General features: G+C 56.9%; 1 protein-coding gene across 5 annotated transcripts in view; it reads right to left on the bottom strand.

Annotated features, from left to right (window-relative positions):
- The window catches only part of ARID3A (AT-rich interaction domain 3A), a 35178-nt gene extending 27164 nt beyond the window's left edge, over window positions 1-8014 (bottom strand). The window contains exons 1-3 of one of the 5 annotated variants that reach the window (XM_070374257.1): window positions 7807-8014; window positions 3688-4329; window positions 2387-2717 (exon numbers count right to left, since the gene is read on the bottom strand). In XM_070374257.1, coding sequence (XP_070230358.1) covers window positions 2387-2717; window positions 3688-4064 — 708 coding nt within the window. In that variant the 5' untranslated portion in view covers window positions 4065-4329; window positions 7807-8014. The other 4 variants (XM_070374255.1, XM_070374256.1, XM_070374254.1 and 1 more) reach the window with 4 other exon arrangements.
- Window positions 8015-16725: the final 8711 nt, after the last annotated feature.

Below are 16725 nucleotides of genomic sequence, written 5' to 3'. Positions count from 1 at the left end.
GCCTGGCTGCCCCCCAAACCCCGCGGCTGACAGCGGGATTTCACGGCTGTCGAGGGTTTTCGGGCGGAAGTCAGGCCTGGGCCCTGCCAAGACCGGGGAGGAAGAGGCAGAGATGGTGCCAAGCAGGCGGCCGGCCGGCCCGGCTGCCACGTGCCAGGAAGGGGGTGGGGGCAGGCGCCAGAGTCAACACAGCCCCAACATCTGTCGGGCTGGCTAGGCCCGGGCCACTGTTGACACTGGCCGCACAGGTGCCTGGCCAGCTGGGCAGGAGGGCAGTGCAGGCAGCTGCAACTGCCACAGCTAGGCAGGAATAAGACCCTGCCATATCCCCACCACCCCCAGCCCCCTCCATCTGGGAATTCAATCCCAGGCCCTTCAGGGCCAAGCACAGTGGCAGCATCTGGCCTCCACACACAAGCCATGCTACATCCTACCCCAGGGCCTTTGCACAGGTGCCCCATGGTACAAGTGCCCAGCTCCTCTGCCAACCAGGCTTGGCCCATGAGCTACATCCCCCAGTGGCTGCCAGACTGGGTATTATCTTCCCACCCATCTGTTTACAGACCTTTTTTGCCCCTGGCAGGGGAGCTGGGCATCCCATAGACACTCCACAAGCATGAGGCTGACTTATGACCTGCGTTCCCTGTGCTTCTTGGGCCTCAGTTTCCCCATCTGTGCCCTGACCCTGGGGGTCCTCAAGACATCACCCATTTCCCAGACCAGCAGGACAACAGCCCCTTGAGTTACTTTGCTCCTGATGGGCCGAAAGGGCTTTGCAGTCAGAACACCTGACCCCTGGCCTCTGCCGGGCCTGGCCAGTCAAAACCAGGTTGGGCGGGGCTGTCCCTTCCTCCTGCTCAGCAGTGACCCTGTGAGATGCGGGGTGTCTGTCTGGCTCTACCTCTGGCCTGGGGCTCCCTGAGGGCTGAACTCAGATGGCAAACATTGATGTAAATCACACATGAGACTCCTGTTTCGTTACTCTCACCCCAACAGACGTCAGGAGCTCAGTTCTGAGAAACCCACCACTCCCTCTGTCCCCCTCATGCCTTGCCTGTTTTCTCATCTGCACAGGTAGACAGACAGCAGCCCAGACATAAGTGGGGCCCCTAGAAGGGGAGGCAGACTGAGGCAGGTTGCAGGTTGGCATCTACACACCAGGATGGGGACTTCAGGCCGAAGGGGGCAACCAGGGTCATGCGTGAGGAGTGGCCAGCCACACCCTGGGAAGGTGACGTCTGCTGGGTGTCATTCCACCCCCCGCACTGCGTGCCAGGACCTAGCCGGAAGCCAGGGCAGCCCCACCCAGCCCAAGATGCCCAGGCAGGGGATTAACCCTCCTGCCTTCCTCAGTCTGGCCTCCTCCCTCAGGCCACTGCCCTGGCCACGCCCACCCAGGGGCATCTTCCCCTCCTGCCTTTACACCTGCCCCTGCATCATCCACCACTGCCTTGGCTCATCCCCCTCATGCTGCATGTCCGCTTCTATACTTTGTCTGAGTTTTCTGAGGGTTACCAGGGTCCCAGCACCCTTTCCCCACATGGCGGCGGCGGGGCCTCCTGCTCCCTCGAGGAGGGTCCCACTGCCCAGCCCGGAAGCCAGCATGAGTTGGGGGGTGCCCCAAGGCCACACACAGCCACCTCCCAGCTCCCATGTGCCTGGCGCATCCCCAGCCCCGTGGAGCCCAGATGAGGGCTGGGCACTGGGCCTGGTAGGCCAAGTCCCCATGTCCACTCTCGGAGGTCAGGGCAGGGCCCAGCTGGCCTCAGGCTGGAATGCAAGCCCAGCCGGCTACCCCAGCCGCCATCTGGTTTCCATCTGCCCGGCCTGGCGAGGCCTGACTTCAAAGGCTCCCCCGCCTGGCCACTTCCTCTGCCCTGGCCGCCCGCGGGGACGGCACCAGGACGCCTGCTTCCTCCCCGCCCCTCCTGAGCCCAGTGAGCTGCTTGAGTGGCCGTCCACACCAACGTGGCCAACCCTGCTCAGCCCCTTCCACGGCCACAGCCTCAACAGATCAGACACGATGCCACTGACAATGCCTCTGGCCGCGCCTGCTGGCTGTACCCGTGACCCCCCGAACCCAATATAGGACGGTGGCCTTTCCCCAAGCCAGGGCCTCCACTCAGAACCCACTTTGCTTAGGTCTCTCTGCTCGGCCTTCTGGTACAGACAGAGTCTGCCAAACTTCCCTTCCTGACTCCTGTCCCCATGTGTCCCCACGTCCTTGCATTTACCGGCCGGCCCATCCCATCCACGGGCCACAATCCCACACTGGGGCTTCCATGGGATGCCCCAGGCCCAACAGGCGAGCTCGTGGCCCTTGAGGGCAGGTCAGAAGGACTCTGACAGCAACCACCCACAGCCCCAATTACGACGCAAGGCCCACCTGCTTGAACTGCTCCTCATATGTCCAGTCCCCGTGGTCTGGTGGCTGCAGCTGAGGTGCAGCATGGGCAGCCCCTCCAGGGACAGCCGGGCCAGTCCCCGGGCGCTCCTGGCCACCCAGCGCCCGGGATCCACTGTCGCCACGGAAGGCCTGGAGCGGCTGAGCCTTGCGGGGGAACAGCGCTGCGGGGCCCAGGCTGGCGGCGCCTGGGGGCCCAAGCCCCTCCTCGTCCTCGTAGTCCTCATCCTCCTCGTCCTCTTCATCGTCTCCCAGGTCTTCCTCCAGCTCCTCCTCCTCCTCCTCCTCCTCCTCCTCCTCCCATTTTGGCTTCCTGGGGCGGACAAGGGGCACAGGTCAGGGGAGAAGGCACCAGCTCAACTCAAGCCCTGGGGCAAGGGTCCCACTGTATCCAGCCTTGGTTTCCCTGTCTGGACGTGGGTGAGCTGTCAAGAGCACCCATGAGCAGAACTGCTCAGGGTGTGGCCCTTACTGCCCTGTTCCCAGTTAGCCCAGAGCAACTAGAGGTGTCCCTGTGGCAATGAACCCCCCCTACCTACCTGCTAATCCCACCTCTCCCGTCCTCGGCACAGGTTTCTTTACTAGGCCCTGAATACATGGACCCTGTTTCTGCCTTGGGGCCTTCGCTGAGGCTGTTCCCTCTGCCAGGCATGCTGTTCTCTGCTCCCCTCACCAGCTCCTAAGGGCTGTCACCTACACAGGTAGACCTTCACTCACAATGCCCCAAAAGTTGATTCCAGCCCCAGCCACCCCTCGCCTCAACATCCCTGCTTTATTTTCTTGGCATGATCACAGCCAATAATCATACTCATGTGAGACTTGTCAAACTTCTTCCCAGGAGGATCCTACCAGTGCCCAGCTTGGGACCCGCATCAGACGCTGGTGAGACACACACAAGGGCCAATGGATGCCCGCTCTGTGCAGGCTTCTCCTGGGCCGTGGACTCTAAGTCTGTCCCCATCACTAAACCTCCTACAGCCTCGCTAGGTGATGGGGGCCACCGATCTCATGTGAGTAGCTCCATTTTAATTAAGGTGAAATAAAGCTACAGATGCAGAGTGTGGCTGTACTGGCCACGTGTGTGTTAGCCCTCTGGGACAGGAGGCCCCCATCTTGGGCGGTATAGATGGAGAACTGTCCACCAGTGAATTCTAAAGGATGGTACGCCCCGGGAGGTCAGCAGGACAGGAGTTTTGCCCTTCCTCTATGGCAGTGCCCCAGGGCTGAGAGTGGCCGGTGCAGGGCATGTGGTTGGCACAAGGAGCCCACAGACCCCGACTCACAGGTCATCGTCGGAGCCTGCATCCTCAAAGCGGCCATCGCCCATGGGGAGGCTGGCTGCCTCCCTGCCTCGGCTGGGTGGGGTGGGCGAGCCCGGTGCCCCCTCCAGGGCCACATCCTCAACCTCCGAGCCGGGGGGCCCATCCTCTGAGCTGGGACTGGGTGCATGGCCAAGGCCGGCGGCAGCGGCCCGCATGGCAGCCAGGGCAGCCATCTGCGCCCGCTGCATCCGGGCGCTCTCAGGCTCCCTGTCCTCCTCCAGAGTGGCCCTGGTACGGGCTGGGGGTTCAGAGGGCGGCGGTGGCTGCCGGGCCTCCAGTTCTTGGCGTGCCCGCTGCTGCCGCTGCAGGAGCGTCTCCATCACAGCCTGCAGCTTCATGGCCCTGCGGGCCGGGCCGCCCCGGGCACCAGGAGGGGGCGGTGGGGGCGGCCCCTGTGGGGAGGGGGCCCGGCCGCACTGCAGTGTGGGGGCTGCAGGGGAGCCGGGGCAGTGCAGGGTGGCAAGGGGCAGGGGCAGGCGCTGCTGGGCTCAGGCTGAGGGCTGGCGGGGCATGCCAGTGGCAGGCGGGCAACACCTCCTTTCTCACACTGGGCACCAGGGGGTGGCGGCGGCTGGCGGGTGGCTCATTCACGTGTACAGAAACCTGGGGGTGACAAGAGACCGTCAGATCGCACCTGGGCTCCTCCCCACTGAGGTCAGACCTCAAAGGCCTCTGGGAAAATCCCTTCCATCCACGATCATCAGGGTGCAAACCTGGGGGCCTCCCTGGAGGTGGAGGAGCATGCTCGCCCCATCTTCCCCCCTCCATCCACCCTCCAGCAGGCTGAGAAGCTGGGTCACTCTGTACTGGACTCCTGAAGGCCTTGAGGCGGCCCCCACCCGTCTGGGCCACAGAGAAACAACACCCCCCAGAAAGAGCTGGATTATGGCTTCATAAACAGAGCAAGGGGACCAAGTATTCCCGGTCTCTGATTGGTCAAAGCCAGCTACTAGGTGCCACAGTCCAGGGGGCTCCGGGTTCCAGTTCTGAGTTCTAGGCACTGCTCACAGACATGCTGGTGCAGCCTGACCCAGGGGGTTCCAGGCACCCTCCTTTCTCATAGAAACCATGGCTGACCCAGATTGAGCACCTGCTGTATACAGGCTCAGGGTTCCCTACTCAAGCTCCCACCTCATCTCTAAACCTCAGTTACTCCAGGCCTCAGTCTCCCCATCTGCAAAACAGGGCCCATACAGTACCCATCTCCCTATGCCAAAGCAGGAATGATGCAAGTTTGTGATGATGCAGGCACAACCCCAGAAGGCACTCGCTAGACTTATGGAAGGAGGCTGGATGGGCCACGTTTCACAAATGGAGAAAATAGGCTTGAGTTGTCCTGCTGGAGGGCACACAGCAGGTTCCAGGCAAGACTGGGGGTCGAATCCAGAACTCAGGTCTAGGGGAACACTGGGCCTCCTAGCAGCCCCCACATGCTCTCTGGCGGTTTCCCTGCCCTTTGGGTCCCCAAGTGGGGCCCAGGACCCAGAACGCAGCCCACTCTGCCCCCTGTCCCCCTCCCCAAGCCTGGGGTCCCTTTGGATCACTGCCAACCTGCTCTGCCAGGGCCTTGGGCGGGCTCCAGGCATAGATGTCCCAGAGCCACCACCAAAGATAGGAGGATGTAGCCCCCTATCTGCATCCCAGCCCCCACCCCAGCCCAGGCCACACCCCCACCCGCCCAGGCCTCCAATAAAATAGACCAGGCAGAACTCAACAGGCCTGGCAAAGATACCCAAGATGGTACATCACTGAGACGCTGTGGGGGGGGGCGGACAGGAGGGTCCAGAAGCCACTCCAGCCGGCCAGTGACCCCCACAGGCTTCTGAGCATCTCTTCAGGCAGAAGGGGCCAGTGGGCAGGGGCTCCTGGTTGACAGCAGACACAGGCCACCAGGCTGGCTGGTCTCCCAGCCCCTCCTGTGACCTGCTAAGAGAAGCCTGACCCCTCCCCCAGGGGAGTCTTATAGTAGAGACCCTCCCAACCTCCCCAGTCATGGGAGGGGGCCCCTCCCCAGTGATAGGGTTCCCAGCAGGACGGGTGAAAGGGCAATGGGGGTGCAAGTGGGGGCCCCTGCAGTAAAGTGGGGAGGGACCCATCCCCAAAGGGCCTCAGTACTCAGCAGGGGCAGGGGTCCCAGGGCACAAAGACCCTCTCAGAGGCCATACTGCTAGAGAGTGACCAGCGCAGCCTGCCCTTAGAGGCAGCAGAAGAGCACCCAGCCCCCACCCCCGGGGATGGGCAGTCACCCGTCCCCCCACAGCCCCAAGAAGTGCTGAAGGGACATTTCTCACCCAGTGTCTAGTCTGGTCTGCTGCCCCTCCCCCACCATTGACAACTTCAAGATGAGCCCCCCTTCCCCACGGAAATGCTCTGGGCATCGCCCCCTCCCTTTGGGGGGAGCAGAAGGAAGAGGCCAAAGGAAGCCACTCCCCCCCAAGCCACCACCCCCAGGCCTACTGGGTTTAATGACCCTTCCGGGTCCACGGGTGGGGGAGGGGAGCAGAGCAGGACTCCACGTAGGGGCTGGTGGAGGGGGCAGGTGGGAACCCCAAAGTCCCCTGGGCCTGGCCACCCCTCCCCCCCCACCGTGGCTGCCATTAACCCTAGGCTGAGGACGCCCACCCCTCCAGACCCCTCCCCCCAAGAGCCCTTTGTCCTTGGCCCTACCCCCACTTTATGACAACCCCAGGGGAAAGGCAGTCCCAGGCAGGGACCGGGCTGGGATGGGAGGGGGCTGCTGGGGGTTCGCTGGGACCTGGCTGGAGGGGGCGGCAAGGAGGGATCTGAGGCCACACCCTCTCCCCCCTCCCAGGCCTCCCGGAGAGAGGTCACCAGCTCGGCCCAGGGCTTGCAAAACACGGTTATTTAAAGAGTTGTGCAAGGCTGGGCCCCGCGGGTGGCGAAAGGGGGCCCTCACTTCACGAGGGGAAGAGGAGGGGGAGGGCGGGGCAGAAAGGTGGGGAGGGGGCTAGGAGAGTCCGGAGGGGGTGGGCCGGAGGAAGTGAGAAAAGAAACACTGAAGAGGGAGAAGAAATTAGACGACAGAAACCCAAGTCCGATTTCAAAGGCTTCTTGGAAAGCGACCGATTTGCATGGTGGTGGTGGTGGTGGGGGCAAACCCTCTGGGCCGGGCGACTGAAAACGGAAGATTATTGACAAACCGGCCACCCCGGGTCCGCGGAACGTTGGAATTGACCAACGCGCTCTCCCCGCGCTTCCTGCGCCCGCTTTTGTATGTGGGGGGTACTTAAAGAGGGAGGGGGCTTTTCCAGAGGATCCCCGCCAAAGAGTTAGGGCTCGGGCCGAGCCTCCCCCGCTCTCCGGCCGCGGGGCCCGTGGTGTCCCCTCTAGGGGCCCCTTTCTGCCCCCAGAGCCGACACTTTATAAATAAACCATCCAGGCTGAGGAGGGTCACCAGAGAACTGCCCTGCCCTCCCGACCCAGCGCTCCCTTTCCCCTCGAAGCTCCAGAATAAAACACGGATTCCAGCGACAATAAATGAAATAACCCCGAACATAGCCCCCCGCGCGCGCGCCTAAAGACCATTTCCTTCCGCTGGGGGTGGGGGGAGACGCACACACTCGCGACCCCTGGTCACTCCCGCACCCGCGCAATATGGTAGGGGGTGAGGGCTCCGAGGGCGTCGAAGAGAAAATCGCCCCAACTCCGACCCACTCGGGTAGCCTTTCCGCACCCACGTTCCTGACCAACTTTGGGGACCCCCCTCATTAGCTTCCAGGGCGCGCGACGCCCACCCGGGACGAAACCCGCGTTTTAAAAGGCCGGCCCACCTACTACCCCAGCCTCACCGCGCGGGGCCCGCTCGGGGGGCGCAGGGCCCGCTCGGGGGGCGCATGCCCCACGCCTGGCGTCCGGCCCTGCCCCGGCCGCGCCTGGCCTCCGGCCCGGGCCGCGAGCTGCGCTCTGCTGGCTCCCGGCCACCGCCGGGTTTGTGCCGCGCGCCGACTCACCGAGTCGCCAGCCGAGTCCGCGTCTACACCCCCCACCGACCCGATTGGTAAAAGTCTCCCCGCGCGCGGCCTCCCCCGCCCCTCCCCTCCCCCCCACCGGCGCGCTCACCGCCCCGCAGACAAATCACCGGGTGACAAATCGCTCTCAGATGCAAATACCTCGCCGGTGATTCAGCGCCGCGGCCCGGGACGTGGGGAGGGCTCTCGTAAGGCCCCCTCCCCCTTCCCAGACACCCCCTCGCCCCCCGCGCTAGGTCTGAAGACGCTCCAAGAGCTCAGGGGTGTTAGGGAAGGGGACAGAGTGGACGGAAATTTTCAAGTCGCGGCCCCTTTAAATGATAATAAATAATAAAAGGGAAGGGGAACAGGGACGCGGTATGCCCCGCCCCTATCTAGGGACGGTCGGTAATGTGCTCTCCGCGGGCCAGAGTGTAGAGGACACCGAGTGGGCAGGCAGGGCTGGAAGCGACCCAGGGGAAGAGGGAGGGAGAAAGTTGGGGCTCCGCCTGGATGGGGTTAGGGCACAGGAGCCCGGTCCGGGACCTCTATCTATTGTAACGACCGCCGAGGATATACCTACCGGGCTCGGAGTTTCGCCTCTGTCCCTTGGACCTAAGCTACTAGCGCTAAAGACTTCACCCCCAGGAATGGTGCCTCGGTTTCCAAGTCTGTAAAGTGGGGATTAGAGACTTGATAAACAAAGGATCTGCGGTGACAGGAAAAGAAAGCAGTGCTGGGTCGGTGGGAGGGGACCAGGGCTCTGCGATATGGGCGCTGCATGGTGGAGGGGGGTCTGGGAGAGGGAGAGGCTGCCAGCCGTGGGCACGGCACTGGCAAAGCCGTGGGATGGCGTCCAGGATTCCTGGTTGGGCTCATCGCTAAGTCCTGATGACCCCTACCCTCCCCACACCCCACCCCCTACAGCCCCCTCCTCTTGGAAACCTGACTGCCCACACCTTCTAGAAGGAGAGACAAGGTTATCTTGTGGGTAATCATAATTCAATAATAATTTCCATCTTCTGAGCAGCGCTCAGTCTCGCGGACACGTGCCCAACGCATGAAGTTCACATTTTTGTGTAATGCAGACGTCTGTCCACATTTCAGACAGCAGGGGAAACTGAGGCCAGAGTAGGTTGGGGTAAGGTGGGGCTTGGGGGTGTGAGCCCCTGAGGCCTCCCCTGGGAGCTAATCTCAGGGGCCCAGGCTCCAGCCCAGATAAGAGCAAAGTGAGAGCATGGAGGGCAGGCAGGGGCCACTCAGAGGGCCCCTATGGGGAGGGACTGGAGTCCCTGATCTTGAGTTGGGGTGGGAGGGGGTTGTGTGTGCAGCCCCTCCAGTACAACAGACAGCATTGCCATCTTCTGGGCGTCCTACCCCTACTCAACATCACCCACCCCCATTGAGGCTGTCTCTCTGGGGGATTCCCAAACCCAGAGGACAGTGCAAGGGAGCCACCCCTATCCGTGATGGGTGGTCAGAGGTAGAGTTCTGCCTGCTCCTTTCTGGAACCCAGCCTTCCAGCCCCCCGGGCCATTATAGCCTAACAGGTGACAGGGAGGCCTCCACCTTGAAGCTATTAAACAGCCACCCCCCAGCTGCCCACCTCACCACCCCTGCCACCAGAGGGGCAAAACTGCCCTCCCCCAGGAGAGAGGAAAGTTTGGAGACCCAGGTGAGCTGGGGGAGGGAAGCTATCCTTTAAGGACCAGGCCCCAGGTCAGTTCCAAAGTGCAGGAAAGCACCCCCTCCACCAAAGAGCCAAACAGGATTCAAGCCCTGCCTTACCCCACACAGGAGGATGAGCCTCACTGTGCCTGTTCCCCCTCTCTAAAATGGGTCAATTTACATTCACTCCTCCTTCAGTGGTTTTGAGGATCTCATTCTCCTCTGGTCAAAGGGAAGGAGGCAGGGAGGGGAGTCTCCTGGGGGGCAGGAGGGGTACCGCCTAGCCCCCCACATTTTCCAGAGGAAAGCAGTTGTCTTTAAATAGCCGGGGGCAACTTCCCAGAGGAGCCTGGCCCAGCAGGATGAGGGGCTGCAAGATTCCCAGCTGCCTCTAGTGAAGGGGGTCCTATTTTTAGCCCAGGGAACTAGCTGGGAATTGACCCCAGTTTTGCTGGTTCCTCCAGGGATAGGCAGCAGGTATGGGCTGCACCTGGGTCCTGGCTGTGTGATTTTAGGTTAGCCTGGACCCCTCTCTGGTCTCTGTTTTCCAAGCTGGAAAATGAGTACAGCGACCCCAGCCCTGTAAGGTTTCCTGGCCAAACCAGCTTGTGGGCCACCTGTGAAAACCAGCCTGATTCTCACTGAGCCCCTCAAGACACTCATCCTGCCCTCCATTCAGGGTTGAGGGGCACCTTTTTAAAAGTTCACCAAGGGACTTCCCTGATGGTCCAGCAGTTAAGACTGTACTCCCAATGCAGGGGGCCCAGGTTTGATCCCTGGTCAGGGAACTGGGGGTCTTCCCAGGTGGTGCTAGTGGTAAAGAACCCACCTGAAAATGCAAGACTCCAGAGACGCGTGTTCAAGATCCATGGGTCAGGAAGATCCCCCAAAGGAGGGCATGGCAACCCACTCCAGTATTCTTGCCTGGAGAATCCCATGGACAGAGGAGCCTGGAGGGCTACAGTCCATGGAGTCTCAAAGAGTCGGACACTACTGAAGTGACTTAGCATGCACGCGTGCAGGAAACTAGATTCTACATGCTGCAACGGAGTTCCTATGCCACAATTAAAGATACCGCATGTTTCAACTATGACCTGGTGCATCCAAATAAATTAAAAATAAATTATTTAAATAAATAAATAAAAGTTTACCCAGATTCCAAACTGCCCACCTTTCCACATATATTCCTCCTCAAACATATTCTGCCTCAGGCCCTTTGCCCTGGCTGTTACCCTGGCCATTCCCTTGCCTGGCCCGCCCTTCCCCAGCTTTGCCTTCTCATTCAAACTGGAACCTTGGGTCATACTTTTATCTTCTTCCAGGCTGTTCTATTCAAAACAGCTGTATTTATTTAACCTAGTCAGCCTTGAGCATGGCTGGCTGCATGTCCAGTGCTGAGGCTGGGCCTGACATATGAAGTTGTCTGAATGAATGAATTCACAGGTTCCCTCTGTCTTCCCTAATCCCGTGGTATTTCTGATGTCTGTCTGCACAGAGGTGAAGGGCATATTGAACTATTCACCATTTCAATCTCAAAATGTCTCAGCTCCCCAAACCCCCAGAACCCAAACATTCTCTTGTCACCCACACTTGGCCTCCAGGTTCCCTTGTCTCTGCGAGCCAGGGTCTGTGAAAATGTAATTTTAACTTAGATGAAAAAATCGAGTATAATTATAAGGAATGTATAGTCACGAATCCACCCTAAAATAATTTGTCTTTATACCAAGGCAGCAGCAAAATATGATTAGTAGTATTTTTTCATAGAAGGGGCCCAGGAGACCCAGGACATTCATAATGAGGCTCTACGTGACTTATTTTGCAGCGGGCACACATTGAGCCCGGGGTCTACGTTGGGGTACTGGGGAGAGACTCCCTGCAAATGCTGGAGTTCCTTTGTGGGGTGGACTCGACCCTCCGCGGAGTGCGCGCGCCCCCTGCCGGGTACCTACGGGATGCAGCCAGAGGCGGGACCTCGAGTCCGAGGCCGCCAGGGGGCGCCGTTTCATTTGTAAATGAGTTTCCCAGGTCGGATGAGGAAACAGGCCAGCCGAACCTTTCCTGTGGCTCCTTTGAAATGCCCCCGGGTAGATTTGATGATAAAACACAGGGCTTGCAATTACATTTGAATTTCCAATAAACAAGGAATTTGCTGTTATTGTTGTTCAGTGGCTAAGTTGTATCTGACTCTTTGCGACCCCGTGGACAGCAGCATGCCAGGCTCCCTGTTCTTCATTATCTCCCGGAGTTTGCTCAAACTCACGTCCATTTGAGTCCGTTATGCTATCTAACCATCTCATCATTCTCTAACCCTAAGCCTCCTTTCCTTTTGCCCTCTATCTTTCCAAGCATCAGGGTCTTTTGCAGCCAATCGGTTCTTCGTATCAGGTGGCCAAAGTATTGGAGCTTCAGCTTCAACATCAGTCCTTCCAATGATTATTCAGGGTTGATTTCCTTTCAGTTCAGTTCAGTCGCTCAGTCATGTCCGACTCTTTGCGACTCCATGGACTGCATCATGTCCATCACCAACTCCCAGAGCATACTCAAATTCATGTCCATCGAGTCGGTGATGCCATCCAACCATCTCATTCTTTGTCATCCCCTTCTCCTCCCACCACTGAACTGAACTGAACTGACTCTCCTCCCACCTTCAATCTTTCCCAGCATCAGGGTCTTTTCAAATGAGTCAGTTCTTTGCATCAGGTGGCCAAAGTATTGGAGTTTCAGCTTCAGCTGAATTATTATTCAGTGAATATTCAGGACTGATTTCCTTGAGGATGGACTGGTTTGATCTCCTTGCTGTCCAAGGGACTCTCAAGAGTCTTCAACAACACCACAGTTCAAAAGCATCAATTCTTCGGCGCTCAGCCTTCTTCACAGTCCAACTCTCACATCCATACATGACCACAGGAAAAACCATAGCCTTGACTAGACGGACCTTTGTTGGCAAAGTAATGTCTCTGCTTTTGAATATGCTATCTAGGTTGGTCATAACTTTTCTTCCAAGGAGTAAGTGTCTTTTAATTTCATGGCTGCAGTCACCATGTGCAGTGATTTTGGAGCCCAGAAAAATAAAGTCTGACACTGTTTCCACTGTTTCCCCAACTATTTCCCATGAAGTGATGGGACCGGATGCCATGATCTTCGTTTTCTGAATGTTGAGCTTTAAGCCAGCTTTTTCACTCTCCACTTTCACTTTCATCAACAGGCTTTTGAGTTCCTCTTCACTTTCTGTCATAAGCGTGGTGTCATCTGCATATCTGAGGTTATTGATATTTCTCCCGGCAATCTTGATTCCAGCTTGTGTTTCTTCCAGTCCAGCGTTTCTCATGATGTACTCTGTATATAAGTTAAATAAACAGGGTGACAATATACAGCCTTGACGTACTCCTTTTCCTATTTGGAACCAGTCTGTTGTTCCACATGACTATTGGAAAAACCATAGCTTTGACTAGATGGACCTTTGTTGGCAAGGTAATGTCTTTGCTTTTTAATATGCTGTCTAGGTTGGTCATAGCTTTTCTTCCAAGGAGCAAGTGTCTTTTAATTTCATGGCTGCAATCACCATCTGCAGTGATTTTGGAGTCCAAAAATAAAAAGTTTCTCACTATTTCCATTGTTTCCCCATCTATTTGCCATGAAGTGATGGGACTGGATGCCATGATCTTAATTTTCTGAATGTTGAGTTTTAAACCAACTTTTTCACTCTCCTCTACTGACTAATTTGGTCTTCTTGCAGTCCAAGGGATTCTCAAGAGTCTTCTCTAGCATCACAATTCAAAAGCAAAACAATGAATAATTTATGTATATATCCCAATTTTGCACAGGACATAATGATACTAAAAATTTTGTCACTGTTTATTTATCTGAAATTGAAATTAACCCCTCTCCTGACCCACCCTAACCTCTGGGGTTTATTCTCATGCTGTGGTTTTGGGTTCCATCCATACCCTACCCAAATCAGCTGCACTGGCCTTTGCCTGGTGTTGCTGCTAAGTCACTTCAGTCATGTCCGACTCTGTGCGACCCCGTAGACGGCAGCCCACCAGGCTCCCCCGTCCCTGGGATTCTCCATCAAGAACACAGGAGTGGGTTGCCATTTCCTTCTCCAATGCATGAAAGTGAAAAGTGAAAGTGAAGTAGCTCAGTCGTGTCCGACTCTTAGCGACCCCATGGACTGCAGCCTACCAGGCTCCTTCGTCCATGGGATTTTCCAGGCAAGAATACTGGAGTGGGGTGCCATTGCCTTCTCCATTGCCTGGTTTTGGCACCCCACAAAGGTTAGAGTAATCATAATAATGAAATAATGAATTGAAAAAAATCAAAAAAAAAGAAAAAAATCTCCTCATACCTTAGACCACACCCTTCCCTGTTGAGAAGCCTCCTATGGCTCCCACCCACTCAGGACAGACCCAGCACATCTCCTTGCTTATAAGGTCTCAGCCACCTCTCTGTTCTCACTTCTCTCATCTCCTATCCTCCTAGGAAGCCCTACCTGCCTCCCACCTATTTCTAAGATCCACCAGGCATACCCTGCCTCACTGCCTTTGCACTGGCTGTGGCCTCCATCAGATATGCTCTTTCCCCACGTCTGAGCTGAGGTCACATTTCCTGGCTTCACCTCATCTAGGAAGCCTTCCCTGAATCATGATCTGGTTTACAGTTGCTCACAAAGGACACCCATATCTCCTGGGTAACCCTTTGCAGTGCTTTTATTTGCATCTCTCTAGGTAGCTTACCAGAGAAGGCGATGGCACCCCACTCCAGTACTCTTGCCTGGAGAATCCCAGGGACGGAGGAGCCTGGTGGGCTGCAGTCCATGGGGTCGCTAAGGGTCGGACACGACTGAGCGGCTTCACTTTCACTTTTCACTTTCATGCATTGGAGAAGGAAATGGCAACCCACTCCAGTGTTCTTACCTGGAGAATCCCAGGGACGGGGGAGCCTGGTGGGCTGCCATCTATGGGGTCGCACAGAGTCGGACACGGCTGAAGCAACTTAGCGGCAGCAGCAGGTAGCTTACCACTTACTGGCCCCATTGCCGACTAGACAGGGCTCTGTATGGGCAGGGGTCGGAGGGTGCCTCACACACAGCACCTGGCACACAGAAGGGGCTCTGAAAACAGTCCCCGGATGAAGAGACTTGAGGATAAAGCAAGGGTCTGCGGTTTTGGGAAGATGCTGCTTCCTAGATGTCCCCTTTCAAGCTTTTCACATCATTTCTTAAAAACTTTTTTTTCAACAGTATTGTGGATTCTAATGCAGAGATGGCTCCCTCACGCCCTTCACCAGGCTTCTCCCAACAGTGATATTTTGCAAAACTATGTAGTTCAACACTGGGATCAGGGTATTAGGGTTGTTATGTCCCACCCGGGGATCTGGAGCCCCGTTTCATTTGTACCCGTGTGCGCCCATTGCCTTCTCTGCAGCTCAGTCACATGTGCAGATTTGCGTCTCCACCACGTCCAGCGACAGAGTCGCTCCGTCACAAAGGTCCTGCATGCTATCTGCTTCCCATCACCTCCTACCCTGGCCACCCTGCATCTGCTCTCCATTCCATATTTTTGTTACCTTGAGGAGGTTACACAGATGGAATCATATCTTATGTAAACTTTGCAGGCTTCCTCCCTACACTCAGGGTCATTCCCAGAGATCTGCTGTGGGTGTGTGTGTATCAACAGTGTGTTCATAACTTGGAACAGTTGAGCAGTTGTGGATGGACCAGCCCATGGTTTGTTCAACTACTCACCCGTTGAAGGATGTCTAGTTCATTGACAGTTTGGGAGTATCACAAATAAAGCTGCTATGATCATGTGTATGTGGTATGGACTATAGCCCTCCAGGCTCCTCTGTCCATGGGGTTCTCCAGGCCAGAATACTGGAGTGGGTTGCCATGCCTTCCTCTAGGGGATCTTCCCAACCCTGGGATTGAACCTGTGACCCTTATGTCTCCTGCATTGGCAGATGGGCTCTTTATCAATAGTGCCACCTGGGAAGCCATGGTTTTGTGTGAACAGAAGTTTCTATTTCTCTGAGATAGATGCCTAAGAGTCCCCTTGAACTGTTTGCTTGTTTTGGCTGCCCTGGGTCTTCATTTCTGCTCAGGGGATTCCTCTAGGCGTGGTGAGTGGGGGCTGCTGTCTATTGCAGTGCCTGGGCTTCTTATTGTGGTGGCTTCTCTCGTTGCAGAGCACAGGATCTAGGGCATGTGGGCTTAGTAGTTGCTGTGCACAGGCTTAGTTGCTCCTTGGCATGTGGAATCTTTCTGGACCAGGGATCGAACCTGTGTCCCCTGCTTCAGCAGGCAGATTCTTGTCCACTGCACCACCAGGGAACTCCTTGTTTGTTTTTTTTATTCATTTTTCAGAGATAAATTCTGTATACACACCATCTCTTTTCATCACTCCCACTGTGTGCTGAACCCTGAGAACACACTGGGGACCAATCCAGATACATACCCAGCAAGTACAGCACAAGGATGTCAGAGCTGAGATGGGGCAGCCCTGGGCCCAGGTGAGGGGCCTGACCCAGCCTGCTGGAATCCAGCAGGGCTTCCTGGAGGAGGAGGCCACTGAGCTGAGACCTGATAGATGAGCAAGGGTGAGGGTGACCTGGAGCAACAAGGGACCTGCCTGTGCAAAGGCTACAGATAAGGGTCAGGACAACGTCAATGTCAGAATGGCCTCCCCTTCTCACATAACATCTCTGCACATTTGGGCTCTTTGGAGACCTAGGATATCCCCTAATAATTTGGGGGACAGAGCCCTCCTCGAGATGGGCAGTTGTCCTTCAGGGAGACTAAGCCTGAGGCCTGCAGGAACTGACCCTAGCCCTCCCCGTGCCCCACAGACAAATGCAGTTGAACCCACAATTAGATGGCTCTGCCCCCAACACCTTGAATCTGGTTGTGACCCTGACAGCTCCCAACAACTCCCTGCTGCAGCAGTGAGGTTGCCGGCCTTTGGTCGCTGTGCAGCTCCTCCTCCAATTGGAAGTCTCTGCCCAGGAGGAAGTCTGACTTTCCCCAGACTGCCCTGCTGGGGGGAAGTCCAGGCAGCCATGGAAGCGCACTGGCTACGAGCCTGAGAGCAAAGCCTTCTCTGGCCTTCCCAGTCCAGCCACTGGGTTGGCGGCTCCACCCAATACCACCCATGGATCACAAGAACCGCCTGGCTGGGTCCACTCATCCACAGAACTGTGAGCAGTGATACACTGATGCTGGGGACTTCCCTGGTGGTCCAGTGGTTAAGACTCCCCCTTATGATGCAGGGGACATGGGTTTTATCCCTGGTCAGGGAACTAAGATACCCCATGTTTCAGAGCAACTAAGCTGTGTGCTGCAACTAAGACCTGTTGCAGCCAAATA

The sequence above is a fragment of the Bos mutus genome, chromosome 7 (assembly GCF_027580195.1).
Source record: "Bos mutus isolate GX-2022 chromosome 7, NWIPB_WYAK_1.1, whole genome shotgun sequence".
In the NCBI taxonomy this organism is placed as follows: Eukaryota; Metazoa; Chordata; class Mammalia; order Artiodactyla; family Bovidae; genus Bos; species Bos mutus.
Note: the sequence above shows the minus strand (reverse complement) of the source record. Positions and strands in the feature narration are given on the sequence as shown.